The sequence below is a fragment of the Heterodontus francisci genome, chromosome 9 (genome assembly GCF_036365525.1).
Source record: "Heterodontus francisci isolate sHetFra1 chromosome 9, sHetFra1.hap1, whole genome shotgun sequence".
Lineage (NCBI taxonomy): Eukaryota > Metazoa > Chordata > Chondrichthyes > Heterodontiformes > Heterodontidae > Heterodontus > Heterodontus francisci.
This window is the reverse complement of record NC_090379.1, coordinates 38,747,775-38,769,101: the sequence shown is the minus strand read 5'-3', so window position 1 is coordinate 38,769,101 and position 21,327 is coordinate 38,747,775. Positions and strand designations below refer to the sequence as shown.

General features: G+C 41.1%; 1 protein-coding gene across 3 annotated transcripts in view; it reads left to right on the top strand.

Annotated features, from left to right (window-relative positions):
* Positions 1-19,535, top strand: part of LOC137373683 (spermatogenesis-associated protein 7-like) — a 75,831-nt gene extending 56,296 nt beyond the window's left edge. For all 3 annotated transcript variants that reach the window (XM_068038847.1, XM_068038848.1, XM_068038849.1), the window contains 5 exons: positions 3,941-4,059; positions 8,608-8,661; positions 9,108-9,185; positions 11,243-11,300; positions 17,206-19,535. In XM_068038847.1, coding sequence (XP_067894948.1) covers positions 3,941-4,059; positions 8,608-8,661; positions 9,108-9,185; positions 11,243-11,300; positions 17,206-17,793 — 897 coding nt within the window. In that variant the 3' untranslated portion in view covers positions 17,794-19,535. The remainder of the gene's footprint in view (positions 1-3,940; positions 4,060-8,607; positions 8,662-9,107; positions 9,186-11,242; positions 11,301-17,205) is intronic.
* The last annotated feature ends 1,792 nt before the right edge of the window (positions 19,536-21,327 follow it).

Here is a 21,327-nt window from a genome sequence, read left to right as displayed (position 1 = left end):
CCTACAAGTAATCCTATATTCCTTATCACCTACCTACACTAGGGGCAATTTACAGCGGCAAATTTACCTATCACCTGCAAGTCTTTTGGCTGTGGGAGGAAACCGGAGCACCCGGGGAAAACCCACGCAGACACAGGGAGAACTTGCAAACTCCACACAGGCAGTACCCAGAATCAAACCCGGGTCCCTGGAGCTGTGAGGCAGCGGTGCTAACCACTGCGCCACTGTGCCGCCCTATAATCTCTTATCTCCTTCGTCATCCAGGGAGCCCTGTTTTTGGTTCCCCTACATTTCACCCTTGTTGGAATGTACCTAGCCTGTACCTGAAGAATTTCTTCCTTAAAGATAACCCATTGTTCCATTACAGTTTTTCCTGTCAGTCTTTGGTTCTGTTTTATCCTGGCTAGGTCCCTTCTCATCGCATTGAAATTAGCCTTCTTCCAATCTAGTAGTTCTACATTATATCGTTCCGTGCTTTTTTGCATTACAGGTCTAGATCTTATGATACGATGATCTGTCTTACCCAAGTGCTCTCCCATAGACACTTATTCCACTTGGCCCACTTCATTCCCCAGCACCAGATTCAGCAATGCCTCCTTTCTAGTTGGGCCGAGAACATACTGATCAAGGAAATTCGCCTGAACACATTTTAGCCGTTGCTCCCCCTTCCTTTCCCTTTACTCTAAAATTATCCCAATCGATATTTGGGTAATTAAAGTCCCTCAGTATCACACTCTGTAGTTCTTGCACATCTCTGTGATTTCTCTGCAGATTTACTCCTCTATCTTGCTCACTATTTGGAGGCCTATAGAATATCCCTAGTAGCGTGATCATACCCTTTTTACTTCTCAACTCGAACCAACTAGATGCTGTTCTTGCCCCTTCAAAGACATCCTCTCTGTCCAACATTACAATGTCTTCCCTAATCAGTACTGCCACCCCACCTCCAATTTTCCTTCTTTATCTTCTCTGAACACTTTATATCCTTGTATAAGCCCTCAACATTTTCAAGCCACCTTTTCATTATTGCCACTACATCATATTCCCACACTGCTGTTTATGCTTGCAGCTCACCAACCTTATCCATTCCTCATAGCCCTTCTCAGTCTGCTCCGATCTAATATGGAACTACTGCCTTCTTTAGTACTGTCCAACACTCTCACGTTATGCACCTTATTTCTCTTTACTACTTCAGTATGCTGGTGCCCATCCCCCTGCCAGTTTAGTATAAACCCTCCCCAACCACACTAGTGACCCTCCCCGCATTCCGGTCCTGTTGAGGGGCAACCTGTCCCTTTTGAATAGGCGCCTTCTGCCCCAAAACTGGTCCCAATGCCGCAAGAATGTGAAGCCCTCCCTCCTGCACCATGCTTCAAGCCACGCTTTGATCCTCCCTTTCTTCCTATTTCTACTCTTGCTAGTGCGTGGCACTGGGAGTAATCCAGAGATTACTACCTTCGAGGTTCTACTCTTTAACTTCCTCCCTAGGTCCTGAAAATCTGACCATAGGACCTCAATACCTACCCTTGCTACGTTGTTGGTACCAACGTTACCACAACTTCTGGCTCAGTTCCTTCCCCGTGCAGAATGTCCTGCACCTTCTCTGTGATGTCCTTTACCCTGGCACCAGGGAGGCAACACACCATGCGGTGATGTCAAGATGATGTTTACAGAAATGCATGTCTGTCCTTCTGACTATGGAATCTCCTATAATGACTGCATTTCTAAACTTTGCTGCTCCCTTCTGTACAGTCCCTTGCCCATTGGTGCCATGGTCTGGACTGTACTCCTTCAAAATATCATCACTCCCAACAGTCTCCAATGCTGAGTACCTGTTTGAGAGTGGCACACACCCTGAAGACTCCTGCCTCTTCCGAGTCTTCTGGATGGCCACCCACCTAGTTTGCTGAACTCTTACTGCCTGATGCTCTGCAGTGACTCCAGCTGCCCATCAAACTCAGAAATCCCAAGCTCAAGCTGCAGAAACTGGAGACACTTCCTACACACGTGGTCGCCAAGACACGTGAAGATTCGAAAGCATTCAGAGTCTGAGATAAAATTGTTTTGTGACGTTATGCTTTTGAAAACTGAAGCTTTAGAAATTAAATGTAAATTAGTGTTCTGGATTATATAAGGTTCCATGAACATCCCCTGATTGCAAAACCCTGCACGTGGGTGCTCACGACTATCTTTAGCCAGAAGTTCTGAGTGGATGATCCTTCTCTACCTGTTCTTGAGCTTCCCCTATCATCACAGATGCCAATCTTTAGCCAATTGGATTAACTCCATGTGATACCAAGAAACAGCTGAGTCCACTGGTCATAGCAAAGGCTATGGGTTCTGATGACTTCTTGGCTGTAGTGCTGAAGACATGTGATCCAGAATTAGCCAAGCTGTTCGAGTAGAACTACAACATTGGCATCTACCCAAAGTGGAAAATTGCCCAGGTATTTCCATGTCCACAAAAAGCAGAACAAATGCAACCTAGCCAATTACCCTCTTATTAGCCTACTGTCAATCATCGCTGAAGAGATAGAAGCAGTTGTCAAAAGTGCTTTTAAATGGCACTTGCTGAACATTAAGCTTCTTACTAATGTTCAATTTGCATTCCGCTAGGACCACTCAACTCCTAACCTCATTTTCAGCCTTAGTCCAAACATGGACAAAAGAGCTGAATTCCAGAAGAGAGACCTGAGTGACTGCCCTTGATGTCAAGGCAGCATTTTACCGAATGTGATACCAAGGAGCCCGAGTAAAACTGAAGTCAATGGAGATCAGAGTGAAACCTCTTCAGTGGCTCGAATCATACTAAGCACAAAGGAAGATGCTTGAGATTGTTAGAGACCAATCATCTCAGCCCTCACTGTGAGAGGTCCTCAGGATGGCATCTTAAGCCCAGCTATCATCAGTTGTTTCACCAATAACCTTCACTCCATCATAACATTAGAAGTAGGGCTGTTCGCTGATTGCGCAGAATTCAGCTCCATTTGCAATTCCTCAGATAATGAAGCAGTCCATGTCCACATGCAGCAAGACCTGGAGAACATCCAGGCTTAGGCTGATGTGGCAAGTAATATTTGTGTCACACAAATGACTATCTCCAACAAGAGAGAGTATAACCAAATCCCCTGACATTCAATGATATTACGATTGCTGAGTCCACCATCAAAGCTTGTAGCTAATCAAACTTGTCAGATGCTGGGTATTCTGCAGCAAGTGGCTTACCTCCTGACTCCCTAAAGTCTCAACACCACCTGCAAGCGAGAAGTCAGGAGCATAATGAAATACTGTCCAATTGTCTGGATGGGTGCAGCTGCAACAACACTCGAGAAGCTGGACACCATCCAGGATAAAGCAATTGCATTGATTAGCAGCTCATCCATCAGCTTAGCCATCAATTCCCTCCACTACCATCACACCTTGGCTGCAGTGTGTGCTTTCTACAGAATGAACTGCAGCAACTCACCGAGGCTTCTTCGACAGCACCTCCCAAACCCATCCCTCCACCACCTAGAAGGACAAGGGCAAAAAGTGCATGGAAATACCATCAGCTCCATGTTCCCCTCCAAGTCACACACCATCCTGACTTTGAAATATATTGCTGTTGCTTCATTTTCACTGGGTCAAAATCCTGGGACTCTCTACCTAGCCACAGTGTGGAAATACCTTCACCTCATGGACTGTAATGGCTTGAGAAGAAGGCTCGCCACCACCTTTTCAAGGGCAACTAGGGATGGGTAATAAATGTTGGCCTTGCTTCTGACATGCATGTCTGCAGAATGGGTTCTCAAAAAATATTTTTGTTAGATTCATTCCAGACATAGTGGATATATTACTAATTTTACATGCTAAGTACTGACCGATTGAATAGTAATGTAACATTTAGAAATATAATGTTATATTCAGGAGAACTGTAAGATGAGTCATTTTGTTCTGATAGGCAGTTTATAGTCAGATATGCTCTGATGAAGGACAAGAGGACAGGGATGTTTTATCTCGCAATTTACATTGTGAAGAGCTAGAAGAATGTTTTGAATGCCCTTATTACTCTGTACCAAGGTATGTACACAAATATATACCTGTACGTCTATAACATATCAAAGTATTGTATCTATCGTGTACTTCTCTAATACTTCCCTATTTTGTAAAGCTGAAAATAGAGGCATGTTGTCGAAGTTTATCATCTTACACTCATCAGGACAATCTGCAAGAATAACCAATGTATAAACAACTTATACTGCATGAGAAGAGAGTGCTGATTGGTTGGCAAGTGTACTCTGATTGGTAGAGGTGTTGCCATGGAGAATACGCCAGTTTACGGTGACTGACAGTTAACTGCCAAACTTGTTTGAAATTTAAACCAGGCAGCTTGACTCTGGTCAAGGCATTGCCCTGAGGAATGAACCAGCGAATAGCTGTCACCTATTTTGTTCAGTTGAAACAGGCGCAATGTTTGTACATATTCTTTCTGTCTGCAAAGAACAGGGCCCTGTGTATTAATATATGTAGCTTCCAGTACGCGCAAATGCGCCAAACTGCGAGCCCCACTGACCATCTTAAATTGGTTGTCAGTCTAATTCTTAGCACACTGTGGATTATTTAGCAAATGTTGTCCAATCATGGAATCACATCTAGTGTTGGACACTGTTTTGAGTTTTGCAAGCACAAGCTGGTTGGGTACGGCCCGTACCTTGCCTGTTGCGAACAGCAGAAGAGACATGTCGTTTGATACGATGCGGCAGTCTTTAGGACGTACGGCCTATATACCTAGCATCACACTGGCATTGGAATTCATATATCACATTACTCATTTGTGTGATAGGCAGGACATCTTTTTGGCTTGACGGCAGCATCCTGTTAGTGGTGAATACCACACGTGTCGCTACTGCATAGCAGCAGCGTGAAATAGCTCACTTTACCTGTTGCTCAAATTTTTGGGATACATTATCTTTCCAGGGTAATTTGAGATAGACTGGGAACTTTTCAGGGCCGAGAAAGACGGCCTTTGGCCCATTCATAAGTTTGCGCGATGTACAGCGAGAAATGATCTGATCAGTGTAACCATTGTCACGCAGGATGTCTTTGATTCGCCCTATTTCAGCATCAAGCTTGCATGGTGAGCAAATGGCTCGGGCCCTATTTACGAGGTTGCCGATAAGGTCAATCTTATAGCGCATGGAACTGTAAGAAATTGGGCACTTTTCAGCGCCGGGAAAGACGGCCATAGGCCCATTCAAAAGCTTGAGGCCATCTTTTCCAGCCCTGAAATGTGCCCAGTCTACCTCAAATTACCCTCGAAGGGTAATGTATCCCAGGAATTTGAGCAACAGGTAAAGTGAGCTATTTCACGCTGCTACTATGCAGTAGCAACACGTGTGGTGTTCGCCACTAACAGGATGCTGCCGTTAAGCCAAAAAGAGGTCCTGCCTATCACACAAATGAGTAATGTGATGTATGAATTTCAATGCGAGTGTGATGCTTGGTATATAGGCTGTACGTCCCAAAGACTGGCACACCGTATCAAACAACATGTCCCTTCTGCCGCTCACAACAAGGAAGGTACGGGCCGTACCCAACCAGCCGTGCTCACAAAACGTAAAACACGGTGTCCAACGTTAGATGTGATTCCACGATTGGACAACATTTGCTAAATAATCCACAGTGTGCTAAGAATTACGCTGACAACCAATTTAAGATGGTCAGTAGGGCTCGCAGTGTGGCGCATATGCGCGTACTGGAAGCTACATTTATTAATACACAGGGCCCTGTTCTTTGCAGCTAGAAAGAATATGTACAAACATTGTGCCTGTTTCAGCTGATCAAAATAGGTGACAGCCTATTTCATTCCTCAGGGCAATGCCTTGTCCAATCAGAGTCAAGCTGCCTGGTTTAAATTTCAAACAAGCTTGGCAGTTAACTGTCAGTCACTGTAAACTGGTGCATTCTCCATGGCAATGCTTGTACCAATCAGCACTCTCTTCTCATGCAGTAGAAGTTGCTGTTTTCCCTTACGTTGGTTATTCTTGCGGATTGTCCTGATGAGCGCAAGACGAAAAGCTTCAACAACGTGTCTCTATTTTCAGCAATACTCAAGTTCTGTACTACAAAATGACTATTTTATAAAGGCTCAGCACTCATATTTGACCTTTTTTTGTCTTTCTCTTTCTTGTTCTCTTTTTTTCCGCTTTCTTTCTCCATTTCTCTTTAAATTATCTCTGTGACTTTCTATTTCCATCTTCAAGATAGGTGTCACTATTAATTGAAGTGCCACCTACCTAAAGTTTGCCTGAAGCAGATCTTTTGCCCAGTATTCACACAGTTGTGTTTCAAGTCCTTGTTTACATGCTACTTTTTTGTTCCAAATGTAATGTGATTGCGGTACATTGAGATGAGGTGCCTGCAAAGTTATGTGCGTGCAGTCGATGGTACCATGAGGAGGCCTGCTATCCGGCAAAGCTAGGTGCATGCTCTGTCTGCTTCTCTCTGTTCAGAGAGAATGCAATAAACCCCCCTCTCCTGGCCTAAAGAGCATCTGTCACCTCTCTGATTCAGCAGTGAATGTCAAACTGGGAGATGTTATATATGTCGTCTGCTCCAACCTGGAAGGATTCCGATGTGAAGAAATTCAGGGTCATGGTCACCTTTATAGGCACTGACAGTGATGTTGTTGCAGGGCTGCAAGTATAGTTGCAAGAGGTGGCAGAATTCCGTGAGCACCTCCTGTGTTAAGCACAGATGACACACATGCTGCTCCTGGCTTAGATGGAGGTAAGAGAAGTGCTCCCTGAGGACCCTAGGTAGATAACGTCCCCTGCTGAAAGCCCTTCTTTGCTGCCTCTGCTCCATCTCCCTCATGCTGCAGCTCAAGAGGGGATTGCAGTCACAACAAAGGCTTTCTTCACGGTTGGCACCACGAAGGAGTCCTTCCTGCCAATGAACACTTGTTCAGCTGTGCGTGATTAAGAGAGAGCATTTGCTAGAGTGGTGAGGTCAAAAATGTCAGTGCTGGTGTTAAGTCAGCACAACATGCTGTCTGAAGTCACAATCTGCCGGTTCTGTATACCTACGGCACACACACCTAACACACGCTAATGCCCTCACCAAAATGACCATCAGCATGGGCTGCGTTGGAAGTATCAGCACATGCTGCAGATACCATCTTGGTACAAAAATGGCACCTGTAGAGATAGAAACATAGAAAATAGTAGCAGGAGTAGGCCATTCGGCCCTTCGAGCCTGCTCCACCATTCATTATGATCATGGCTGATCATCCAACTCAGTAACCTGTTCCCGCTTTCCCTCCCATATCCTTTGATCCCTTTCGCCCCAATAGAAAATAGATGAAACTACAGAGCCCAATTTTCATAGAATCATAGAAAGTTTAAGGCACAGAAAAGGGCCACTTGGCCCAGAGTGTCTGTGCCAGCCGAAAAACGATCCACCTATTCTAATCCCATATTCCAGCATTTGGTCCCTCGCCCTGCAGCTTACGCCACTTGAGGTGCATATCCAGACTCCTTTTGAATGAGTTGAGGGTCTCTTCCTCTACTACCTTTTCAGGCAGAGAGTTCCAGACCATTACCACCATCTGGGTGAAAAAGTTTTTCCTCATCTCCCCTCAAATTTTTCTACCAATCACTTTAAGTCTATGGTCCCTCGTCACTGGCCTCTCTGCGAAGGTGAATAGACCCTTCACCTCCACTCTATCCAGGCCCCTCAAAATTTTGTACATTTCAATCAGATCTCCCCTCAGTCTTCTCTGTTCCAAGGAGAACAACCCCAGCCTATCCAATCTTTCCTCATAGCTGCATTTTTCCAGTCCAGGCAACATCCTCGTAAATCTCCTCAATACTCTCTCCAGTGCAATTACATCCTTCCTGTAATGAGGTGACCAGAACTGCACACAGTACTCAAGTTGTAGCCTAATTTATACAGTTCCAGCCTAACCTCCCTGCTCTTGTATTCTATACCTCGGCTAATAAAGGAAAGGATTCCATATGCCTTCTTAACCTTATCAACCTGTCCTGCTACCTTCAGGGATCTGTGGACATTCACTCCAAGGTCCCTTACTTCCTCTATACTTCTCAGTATTTCCCCATCAATCGTGTATTCCTTTGCCTTGTTTGACCTTCCCAAATGCATAACCTCACACTCACCAAGTTGTCCATTTTGCAGTCACTATTCTAAAGAATCAGCTCAGCCAATTCTTAACCATGTAATTTAAATTTTAAAACATCCAACAATCTTCAAATACAAGACAAAATGTCAAAACACAATACACCCACAGTCCCCCTCGCTCGCCCCATGCGCTCGCAGTCCCCCTCACTCTCCCTACGTGGAAAAATGTAATGGTGGCTATCGCTGCTTGAGTGAAAGTAAACACCCGACACATTATTGCTTTTGAACTTTCTAAGAGTGCGTTTCCACAATAACCATGAGTTAATAGGGAAGTGAAGTTGATGGAATAAAGAAATGTTACAAGTGTCCATAACTCAAAACATCTCAAGCCAAGGAGTTGTCTACTTTTACTGGTTTCTTGTTTTACCTTGACATCTGTTATTTAAAATGTAACCACTATGTTCTTCTATTCAAACCAATTGTTTTCAGGTTAACTTCATCAAATAGAATCAAGTCACCAATTATGAGAAAAGTTAAGGCCGAGTAAGTACTCTGCTTGATTTGATTATGGCTGTTTATGGCAAAGCTTTTCAAATTGGGGCCCCATAGAGTCCCTGAGGTCATCTGATTTTCTGCCCATCTGTGGTCAGATTTCTGTTTTTTTTCCCTATATTTGTTGACCTTATTAATGTTGTGAACCCTGCAATGATGACAGTGTTTTCCTTTGGGTAGTTAACACACCTTTTGAAAATGTATAGCTGTGCCAGTTTTCTAGCAAAATTTAAATTTTGTAAGTAATATTAAGGGAAATATATACCAAAAATAATATATCCTGGTCTAAGTATCAAACCCCTGAACTTGAGGCCACCCAAATTCTTGTATGCTGAGTTGATAAGATTTAGATTGGTTCCTACTTTCTTCAGGGACCCAAACACTACAGCAGATTGTACTTAGAGATTACTTAACTGCTAATGTGCATTTCTCTACAGAGAGGAGGAATTGAAGTATCTTGAGCTTATCTCTGATATCACCAGTGAAATATTGACTCGAGGATTATTTTCAAATAGGTATCAGTCTACTTTCTACAATTTATCATTAAGACTGTAAGTTCACTCTTTCCCAAAAGAACTATGGATTCATGTAATTTTAAATGTAAGCTTGGTTAGTTTAAATTGATGGTATAACGAGGTTGAAAGTTTTTTAAAGAGACTTGCATTTATATCGATACTTAATTTCATCTCTCAAAAATGTCACAAAGCATTTCATATGTAATTAATTACTTTTAGGTGGCTGTTGTGTAGGTAAATGTCACAGCCATTCTGCATATAGCAATATCCCTCAAATTGCAATGAGACGAATGAGCATTTATTTGTTTTGGTGGTGTCGGCTGAAGAAGGAATATTTGTTGGACAAAATAGTGCAATGGCATCTTTAACATCCAGCTGAGCAGGACCATTCTATAAGCCAGAGAAAAAAAACACACTAACTAGATTGTATAATGTACAGTTCAAGGCATAGTATTACAGGAGATATCCAGGTCTTGGAGGAAGCGCTAAGGACAATTAAATTGATAAATCAGATTGTCATCTCTTCCAAGAGGAAACACTTAACAGTTCTCAACATTTTTACATTGGATAAAGGGCAGTATCAAGATCACCTGACTGAAGCATTGAAGAGCCCACTTGATTGGCACCCCATCTACCACCTTCAACATTCACTCCCTCCACCACTGACGCACAGTGACAGCAGTGTGCATCATCTACAAGCTGCACTGCAACAACTCACCAAGGCTCCTTCAACAGCACCTTCCAAACCTGCGACCTCTACCACCGAGAACTACAAAATAAATGGGAACACCACCAACTGCAAGTTTCCCTCCAAACCACACACTATCCTGACTTGGAACTCTATCGCCGTTCCTTCACTGTCGCTGGGTCAAAATCCTGGAACTCCCTACCTAACAGCATTGTTGGTGTACCAACAGTTCAAGCTTCAGCAGTTCAAGAAGGCAGTTCACCACTGCCTTCTCAAGGGCAATTAGGGATGGTCAATAAATGCTGGCCTAGCCAGCGATGTCCACATCCCCCGAATGAATAAAAGTCTTCAAGGGAATTGATACATGGTGTACAATATTAACACAAGATCCAGGACGAGAGACGAGTTGTTAAGGCATAACTTATTCATGCAGAGGGTGGTAAGCACGTGAAATAGACTACGCAGGCAGACAGTAGAAGGGGCAAATGTTATAAATTAATACTTTAAGTGGATATACTGTTGTCAAATAAGAGGGTATCTGCAGTAAAATTGGATAAGAAATTTGTGTCCTTTAGTAGGTGTGCAGTGGATGTAGTTGATCATTTCCAGTTCTTTATAGTTCTTGGTTCTTAAGGAAGATATGGGGGAGGATGGTCAATTAATTTAAATATGTCTAATGATGTGTTATGAATAGAAAGATAAATTGCTGGGGTGGGGAAGGAGTGGAGTGCTGCAATGGTGGAGTATGAGAGTCCTGGGGTGACAGCAGCCCAGATTAATTTGCTCCTCCAGGGCCCATAAAAAGAATTGAACACTTACTTTTGGAGGGCCTCTTCTCTTCCATCACTTATGGAACTGATTGGAGCCTTCTGAAACTAGTTCCTGCTTAAAATAGGGGTCCTACTTATGTCATAAGCAAAGTTTACGTTATGCCTATGCGGGCCTGGAAGGTACCACGCAAGACTTGTTCCATGTTAAATATTGTGTGTGTGTGGCTGCACAAAAAAATTTAAAGGTATTGCGAACTGCAGAAACCGCTGTACAACAACAAAATTTTACAGGGACCATTAGTCATCTGACAACAATTTCCATATCAAAAGGGACCTATTGTTTCAATAGCATTCCTTTAAGGCTTTCCTTGTAAGATTTCCAAATATAATTCAATTCAGTGCAGATATTAAGATAATTAGGATAAGTATTTTTCAGCCACCCTGACTGGTGTGGTATTGTTAACCTAAAATACGAGTAATCACTCGTTCTAACTTTTTAACCTAAAATCTTGCAAAGAAAGTTCAAACTGGCTTATGGAGGTGATAAAGCACAGATCTGCATTAATAATAAGATAAACTATTTGAATCATTTTATTCAGGGCTTTGGAACGAATATTTGAACGTCGAATAGAAGAAAACAGGCATCGACTGGATGAAGTGAGTATACATCTCAGGACTCAGTATTTTCAAAATATGCATATATGTTTATCAAATGGGGGAAAACAAATCAGTATTTTTCAAATGGGAGGTTTTTTTCTTCCTCTATACCTGTTGGGATTGAGTCCTCCCTCGGATGTAGGGTGCCGTTGGTCACCTTCAGTATTTCGACCAAGTAGGCATTAGTCACATATCTTTGATAATTTGTCAGCAGGCTTTTCAACTGCTGGGGGCATCACAGAAAAGCCCATCTGTTTTCATTGACACTCACCCACAAGCACCTCCAGCAAGGATTGTTGGCAAGCTATCAGGCCTAGTTACGTTTTGGCTTGATTTCTTTTAAATTTTTCTTTGCTGACCTTCCAAGCTCAGTATTACACAAACTCAAACTCATCCAGGACCCTGTTGCTTGTATCCTACCTTATATCAAATCACACATTCTCATCATCCCTTTGCTGATGTCCATTATAAATTCTTCCTTCAGCACATCAACTTTAAAATCTTTCAACACTAAATCTCTTCATGGCCTTACTTATAGTAATTGTGTCAGATGACTGACTAGATGTGGCTTATTAAACTCCAATCTGATATAAATGTTTCCACAGGCCTGGCTACAGATGCACATTTTTGATTCTTCAAACTCCCTTAAAATGACAAAGCATAATAACTAATTGTTTACTGTCTCATATCTTACTTTATAGACTTTTGCTCAAGCATTTTTTAAAAGCAATTACATTACAAAATATCTTTACTTCATAATTTTTACACCTTAGTCCCACAATTTTATTTTCATTGGTGCCTTGTTCTTTGTGTTTAACGGAAATGAACTGGAGCTTGCAAAGACACATTTCTATGCAGAGATGTACATTAACATGTAATCTCTTACAGCAAAAGTTACTTAGAAAAAAATAGGTTTTTGTTATGTGGCCAGTGACTAACAGTGCCGTTCTAAATTATGGAAACCCATGAATCTCTGGGGTGATGTTAGGATTCCATCTGGGCCAGGCTATGAAGGAATGGGAAAGTCCAAAGCCTAAATTATTCTTGGGTTGGGGGCGGGGAGGAAATGACAATAAGAGCTATTGACAACTTTGCAGGAAATATAGGGAATAAAGATAAATTTTGTGATTGCTAACACTGGAAACAGCACAACCAAAGCCCTCAGCACCTGAGAGAGAAAGGATGATACAGGGAGTTTGAATTAATAGCGTTCATTTTCAAATTCTCTTTTTGCACCTCTTATTACTTTCATTGTATCTGTTTTTATACCCCTCTCACTCTGCTGGATTTCCACTTTTCTTTGCATTTGTGTAAGTTTTTAAGCTTGATACTGTCACTTACCTCATTCATTGATAGTTGCTTAACTGCACAAGTGGCTTATTTGCTTTTTAGGGGCATGTACTCATTTTGTATCGTACCAAATACATTTTTGCGTACTTCCCAGTGTTTGCCTATAGTTAACAGTTCAGCCCATTTACTGTGGTCAATTCATTTCTCATCCCTTTGAAATTTGCCTTCCTTAAATGTCAAGTCCACCCTTCACTCTCTCAAACCTAATATCAAATTCAGTCATATTATGGACACTATTCCCAAGATGTTTCCTTACCATTAGATTATTCACCAATTCTGCTTTGTTACACATCACTAAATCTAGTATGGCATACTTTTTGAAGTGGGAAATTTTGTGGCTGACAATGGACTGCAGACCAATGAGATTGGGGACCAAATACGCAATATGGCAGAACCAGCCATAGACTACTCGGACAGTAGGAGTGGATAAAACACAGTGGGGTGGAAATTCGAGTCAGCCCATTTTTGGCCCAGTAGCAGCATGTGCCCAAGCCAATGTTAGAGAAACTTCCAAGTCTGTTTGTGAAAAAGACACTAAGACTAGGATGCTTTGGTGGTGATTGTTTATTGCTTGCCACAGAACTTACTTCTGCTCTCCAAACAACACCTCAGCCAGTGCTGGCTGGCCCTCCTTTTTATATACACACTTGAATACAATTAACTAATTAACACCAACACCTGTTCACCATATTATCTTGAATTACCAGGTATTTATCATCCATTAACAGAATTTCAGACCCTAACAGCCAAGAGGGCCAACGGTTGATAGAAATTGATCCACAAAATTCATCTGAATAATTGGGGTGAGATGCCATCACTGTTTACGCCTCTATAGGCAACAAGCCCAATAGGCAACAACAATCTTAGGCCACCTGCCTCACCAACAGCGGCCCTCAGGTATGCCTCTGGTTGAGGGTTTGGAGCGGACTATGGCGGGGGTGGGTGGTGTGGGGGTAATCACAATGCCACTGGTGTTGGGGTAATTCTTCCTGACTTCACTGGCAGGGTTTTAAGTCTCAAACTTACTTTTTGCTGCTGCTGCTGAAGAATCCTGAGGCCTGACGCCTGCTCTGCTGACTGGGAGCTATTTTTAAAAGCGGTTCTTCAACAGCCTTTAGGCCCCTTGAATATGTTAATACACTTTTTAGAAGTCCACAAACAACACCTCAAAAATGGGCCCCATTGGGCAAATGGGCAAGACACCCACTGCTTAATTGGTATGCTTTGTGATCATTTTAAGCTCAAAAAAGTGCAAAGGATACCAAATTCTACCCCTTTGCTTCTTCATCTTTACTTCACCAGTTTAGATATATAGGGCTTGATTTTCAATCCGGGATCGGGAACACAATGCTCAGATTATTTCTGAGTCAAGACTCTGAACCACATCTTGACGTTGACGCGACGCTATCTTCAAATGCAGGGGTGGCGCAGTGGTTAGCACTGCAGCCTCACAGCTCCAGGGACCTGGGTTCGATTCTGGGTACTGTCTGTGCTGAGTTTACAAGTTCTCCCTGTGACCGTGTGGGTTTTCGCCGGGTGCTCCGGTTTCCTCCCACAGCCAAAGACTTGCAGGTTGATAGGTAAATTGGCCATTGTAAATTGCCCCTAGTGTAGGTAGGTGGTAGGGAATATGGGATTACTGCAGGGTTAGTATAAATGGGTGGTTGTTGGTCGGCACAGACTTGGTGGGCCGAAGGGCCTGTTTCAGTGCTGTATCTCTAAATAGATAAATAAATAAATAAAAAGATCATCTAATTTAGCTGGAAGCAAGCTCGGCACTGAGTTAGTGGCGCCAAGCACTGCCAGGAGTTGGGAACTGATTGCTGAGTACAATCCTCAAAGGCAGGTGGCAGCCATGACTGGGCTTGCCGTTGCCATACAAAATAGAGGAGGCAGGAGGTCAGAGGACCAGCAGCCTCATGGCAGAGAGAAGCGGCCAAACAGCCGACAAAAAGATACTACACCCGCTCTGACACAATAACCCTTTTTGCCAAAATATTTTCTTCCCTATTAACATGACGTGATGGTTCCCTGGATTGCACCCGTCAGCTGTGCACTAATGTGCACCAGATTGTGCAGGTTCACTGATCTGCAATTTCAAAATTGCCTTCTGGCCTTTCCCAGCTTGTTAACAAGCTCCTCAAGGAGCTTAATGGGCAGTTTAATTGGAGATGAGCAGGCTCCCGACTCTCCTACCAACACCACCCCCCTCCAAACCATCACTTTGAAAATGGCAGCGCTTCCCAGAGGTCTCCGGACACTGATGTGCCATATTTTCAAAGCGCGCCCGCACTGAACTCGATCCATGGGCGATTGAAAATCCCGCCCATAATTTTTCCTATCTCTGGATGAAGTATGTCTAAAAAAAAAGTAGCATTACATCAGACTGAAGTAATAATTACTGTTACAAGAGTTTCCTTTATTAAAAGCTTAGAATTCTGTGTTATTAAAAACTGAGAAAAAAGATTTTTCTCTGTGAACATTGAATACTGAAACTTGGTATTTGAACTGAGTGAAACAGACTGCAAGGCACCCGTTTCCAAACAACGCAGCAGAGGGAAATGACAGGTCACATGACTTGATTGTTAGCATTTGAGTTTCATTTTTGCATTGTTGAAGACCAGTGAGCTGGACTAGCAGCATGCAGTGAAATCTGGCTGGGACTTGCTTGTAGACCAGAGAAAAAAGACCTCTCTCTGTAAAGGAAGACTTGCATCTCTTGGAAAGAAATCCTACATTTGAGGTGTGGCTGTGGTCTGCGTGGAGAGAGGAAAAGATCCCTGGAAAAAGGAGTTGCTACTCTCTGTGGAGGAAGACTACTTTGTAGAGAGGAAGCGCCTGCATTTGTTTAGGAAGCAGATTCCTATTAACCTCCAGTTTCTGAAGAATCCCTGCCTCAGGAGTGATTCCTGTTGCCTCTTATGTTTTGGGAGATCCTGAAATCTCAAGAAAACTTCTTTTGCTAGACTGCTATTTCAAAACCCAAGCAGACCTGTTGCTACACCCTTGCTGAAAGACTTGTGTGATGCCTGCTGTAGACGAATAGCCTTGAACGTCTGTCCATCACAGACTGTTCAACAACCTCGCCTGAAGAGACTTCGAGTGGGATCTGACTATTCGACTCCGGGCCACCTCACCTTAACAGAAACATCCTACCAGAACGTGATAAACTCAATCATTTTTCTTTTTTTTTTCCTTTTTATTCCTAAGAAACAGCTGTAAATCAAAACATCCTTGTTCCCCAGTTAACTTTTTTTTTGAATATATGTGTGTGTATGAGGGTTGGGAAGAATAAGAAGTTTGAAATGGATTCTTTCACATATAGAGTTAGCTCATTATAGTTTAAGGCTTAGTTTATTAATAAATAGTTCATTTTGTTGTTGTTTAAAAGAAACCTGCTTTGGTGTGCTTTATTCTGGCGGACAAATAGAGTGTTTAATTTGGCTATTCTCCGGTAGGTGGGAAACTTTACGAATATGCTGTGACTTGCAGGGTAGTGGGACTGAATTAACAGTGCATTACTCCCGCCTTGATCGTAAGATTACATTGGTTGATGAATCCAGAAAAACAAAACAGTGTTCCCTTTTTGAAAAAAAGGAGAAATCTAGTAAAGGAAAAGGATTAATGTGTGCTGCTAGTTTCATATCAAATCATTGTAAACAAGAAGGTCAGAGCTTTCTTCACAATGCGCAATATACTTCAGTCCTACCCACATAGTCCTTTGGCCTGTAATTTCCTAAATATTCCCAAAAGAATGGCGTAAACATGGCTTAATGCCGATCTTCGGTTCAAATCAAGGAAATACAGACGATTTTTAGGCTACGCCTGAATTTCTTTATTGTTTCATGCTGATTCAGTGAAACCTCGACTGAAGCTCTGCCATTCATTAATTAATGTAACCCCGCCCCAAAGCAAAAGTGCAGTCTACACAAATATTCTGAACTTATGCCATTTCTGAATGACTAAATTTACATCGAAAATTTTGAGTGCAACAGGACTCAGTCATGTTTCTAATGTTTTGTGGTGATCTGTTTTAATTCTCCACACTGAGACCTGCAACGTAGTTTCTGTATATTTGAATGCATTTTTATGGCATCAGAATGATTTGCTTTAAAATTTCAAAAACTTCCATGTCTGAATTTTCTTAAAGACGCAAATTAAATGTTTATTTGTGGCACTTTTTAATACTATCTAAAAGTTATATTAAAGGAATGAAAACTAATTGAAAAATTAAATCATTACAATGTTAATTTTTTATGAGCAGCAGTATCTTACAGTTTAACTTGTTGCCATAACCTAGAAATTAGAATTGCTGACTTAGTCAAAGAACACTGAATGTGTTTATTTATGTTCCGTTATCTGCTGATTCAATGTAGGCATTAACCTTTTTGTTTTAGCAGAGGTGTTGCCCATGTAAAATAATGGAAAAAGGAATGTCATATATACATTTTAGTATATAATATCTCCAACTTATTTCTGGGATCATGAGGTTTCTCATCAACCTTTCCTTTCAACATTAAAACTGACAATCTATTTCTTTGTGTTAATTTTGTAGCAAAAAGTACGCCATATGCTGGATGAGTTAAAAGAAGATTTGGGCTGCAAACCAGAAAAAAACTGGAGGACCAGTGGTTGTGAAACTGAATTGGAAAAAAATAAAATGGTAGAATTAACTAACTGTGATCCTTTGGAAAATCCTAGATTTGCACATAAATGGAGGGAAGAAAATGATAGAATTGCCAACATTTCAATTGACAATCAAAACGATAAATCATGCGATCATAGACTGCATGGAAATTTTAGATCAGAAATTTGTTACAACCAGAATGCTACTGCAAACACATGTCTTCATGACACTTGTGGAGAACATATCCATGAGGTTCAGGACTTGGAACAAGATCATTGTCTGTTTGCACATAGTGAGCAAAACCATGCCGATTTACAGTCTGTGGGCCATTCAGGCCATTCCACAGACTATGGCACTCATTTTGATGGTACAGCAGAACTGACAGAGATTGATAATCTTGCAGTGTCTCTTCATACTGTTGACGTTAAGGAGTACTGTGAACTTGAAGACGCTCGGTGTGGATCTGCATTAAGTAAAGATTCAGAAAAAGCTTTTGATGATGGCATTAATTTGTAACGCTTGCAATTCACTGTAATTACACCGCTAACAGTCATGGATCATAACAGAATTCTACATCTTTGTGATGTAAGTCTGTTCTTGTCACTGAGTTGGTTATTGACTATAACAAAGTTTGCATCAGAAATGTTTTTGGGTATTTTTTTCCTACAAAATCTATGCTTCCCTGTATTGTTCCTATTTTGTGCTACATTTTTGAGATCTAATATATATTTTACTACAGTTTCTAAAGCAGTATACATAACTTTGTTCTTGTCTAAATGAGTAAGCAATCCAGGTTTGTTTTGCTTTAGGTATAATATGTAACTGCTGCATTACAAAAGCTACCTCTCACATCTTCCTGAGTCTTGCACAGTTCTCTAACTGTAGAAGAAAGGAGGTGATTTTCTTTTAACTAGAATTTTACGACTACTGTTTCTCTATAATCAGCTGCCAGTGATAGCCATTCATTGTCACCAACCCTGCTCCATGTAGCCTCTCCGAAATTAGGAGCTTGCATAAGAAGCCCAGGTGCAAACTTCCAGTGTTCTACTCTGTGATGCAGTATATTGGTATACCAATTAGATTTAACGAATACTTTATAATAAAGTAAGTCAAACAAGTATTTAAATGTAGTCATAATACAAAGAAGAGCTAATTGTTAAGAAAGAATGATCTGCATAATTGATCCAGTTATATTGTATTCTTGTTCTTTTAAAAGGGAGTACATTCTACTGAAATGCCCCATAATCCTAAATCAATGAAGGGAGATGTTGGTACAATAATCGGAATCTGTTCATCATTTCTTTTGCTCCGTCTTTTGCTTCATAACTGCTGTTTTAAGGCTGCACAAGAGTAAATACTGTGTAGAATTCCTTCTATGACAACATGAATACTAATTCGGCCCCAGTTGGAGTAATGTGTCCAATTCTGGGCACCACACTTTAGGAAGGATGTGTAGGCTTTGAAGAGAGTACAGAAGAGATTTGCTAGAATGGCTCCAGGGATGAGGGATTATAATTAATTGCGGAGATATATGGAAAGAATGTCAGAGTGGGACTAATTGGAGTGCTTTTTGAAAGAGCAGCACAGACAAGTGAAGCCCTACTGTGCTGTACTATTCCATGATTCTATAAAAGGCAGTGGAGTGTGGGGAGTTTTTCCTATTGATGATATCAGATGATCGAACCTCATGATGTTGCAGGGGGGCAAGTTCTGCAGAGAACATTTATTTCAGGTGGTCTCAAAACCACATCTGTAAATCAAAGTAGGAGCAACAGGAGGTGACTAATAGATGTTAATCAGTGTGCAGGCATTTCATGTTATTGACTTTGGAATTATGTGGTAACAGCCTGCTCGGGTCAGGAAAAAGAAATCTGACCCGAACCCGACAGAATCACATCAGACCCGAGCCCAACCCGGCCTGAGTCCTTCCCTTTTTTCCCGCACCCGACTCGACCACCGGAATGTTCACTTTACCTACCTTCCGATTCCGAATCTGTTTTTCACTTTTTCAGTTTGTGCAGATAAGCAACAAAAACTGTAATTGGACTTGAAAGGTTGTTTAAAAAGATGAAATTGGAGCCATGAAGTCAGTGACTCTTTGTTCACGAGTTAAAGAGAAACCCATGGAGTTGTGCCCAGACAGGTTGTGTCACACTGTACCAGTATCTGTATTGCTTAAAATAAACACAGCAATTACCCGAAGGCTCTGAAAATATCATTATACATTGCCTAGACTCCTGCTTTACAGGTTGAAATACTTGCTGAATGTTTATCCAGTGAGCAGCTGAGATGCAGAGACCAGGAAGGTCCTGAAAATATAAAATGATCACTGTCAGGACTCTAGTCTACACACATACAGTACTGTATGTGTATAGACTGGAGTCCTGACACTGATCATTTTATATTTTTTATATAAATACTGTATATTTTATAATAATCAATCACTCAGGACCTTCCTGGTCTCTGCATCTCAGCTGCTCACTGGATAAACTTTCAGCAAGTATTTCAACCTGTAAAGCGGGAATCTAGGCAATGTATAATGATATTTCAACAACATTTCAAGTCCAATTAATACTGTGTGTCCCCGACCCAGACCCAGCCTGACCCGACCCAAGCCCGAAAGCCAGACCCGGAAGAGTGACCCGTACCCAACATACGTCGTCGGATTCTGATCGGGTAGCAGGACTTTATTTTGTGGCAACTCAGTAGAATGAAATTCCTTTTTAAAATAGTCATTTATAGGTTACTCCAAATTGTGTAAACTGTAATAGAGTAGCATCTCCTAATTTTTGTATGTGTACTTTGCATATTTAATATAGTGTTCTCACACTATTAATTATTAACAATGGTCGACCATTGTAACTTGAGCATATCAATGAAAGCTATGGTCTTGTAAAATTTGAAATATCATGATATAAAATACTAAAGCGATGTTTTTTTGTATTTTTAAATGCTTAATGCTGATTGGGACATATATGGTCCTTAACATAAAAATAAAATGACATCTACAAATTATGATTTTATATTTCACCTGTTTGTAAAAATTACTTGGGAGGCCCCACTCTAATTCTTAGTGAAATGTGGGATCCATCCAGAATAGTGCAGCTTATTCAACCTAAATTGACAATGTCACTCGAGAGGCTGATGTCAGCAATGGAAAAGATGTCACACTGGTGCATGGGGATTGCTGTCCCAATTTTGAGATAGAACAGAGATACTGTTACTCTACATCTAACTCTGCTACACCCGACCTGATAATGTTTGATGGGTGACCGGTAAGGGACAGAGTTTTGTTTCCCTTGTAACAGTCTTCACCTTGAGATGGATTCTATATATAAAAGATATATATGGACAAGACTATTGAGTTATATTTCATTAGATATTTATGCCAAGTTATGATAATGTTAGTCTGGTTTCTAAAGCTTTGAAGTGCAGGTTGGAGAGTTGAATTTTTAAAAAAAATTTCTTTACAGTTGCTATCTTTAAAAAAAAAAAATGAAAATAGGCATTCCTTTCTCTCAACTATCTAATTACTATGAACTGTTCCTGTACACATTCACAATCAATATACTCCATAGCGAAAAATAGCATGTTGAATATACATTTCAATTAAATAAACCTAATACCTGTGCTCAAATTCTGTCCATTGACTTATTAAAATTTTATATTAATGTTCAAAGCTACTTGTATATGAAATGTGCTATTACAGCGATGATACAAATAGGTGTTTGTGCTTGGAATTCTTAAAGGAATTTTCCTGTCAGTCCAAGTCCCAATAACCCTTGTTTTAGTTACAAAATAAATAAGTCCTACTTGCAGACTTTCTGTTCAGTCCCTTGAATACCAAATTGTAGTTTTTCTTTTTCTTAATTTTTACATGCCTTGATTCTTCCTGGGAGGTAACTTGTAAAACTAATTTAGTTGATTTCCTGTCATATTGCTCATGGATAAATGTAGTGGGTTTAATAGTGGGGAAGGGATGCACCTTGTGTGTTTCTGTCATGAAAGCGAGCTCCTTCAAAGTTGTAATGTGTAACAAAATAAAGCATT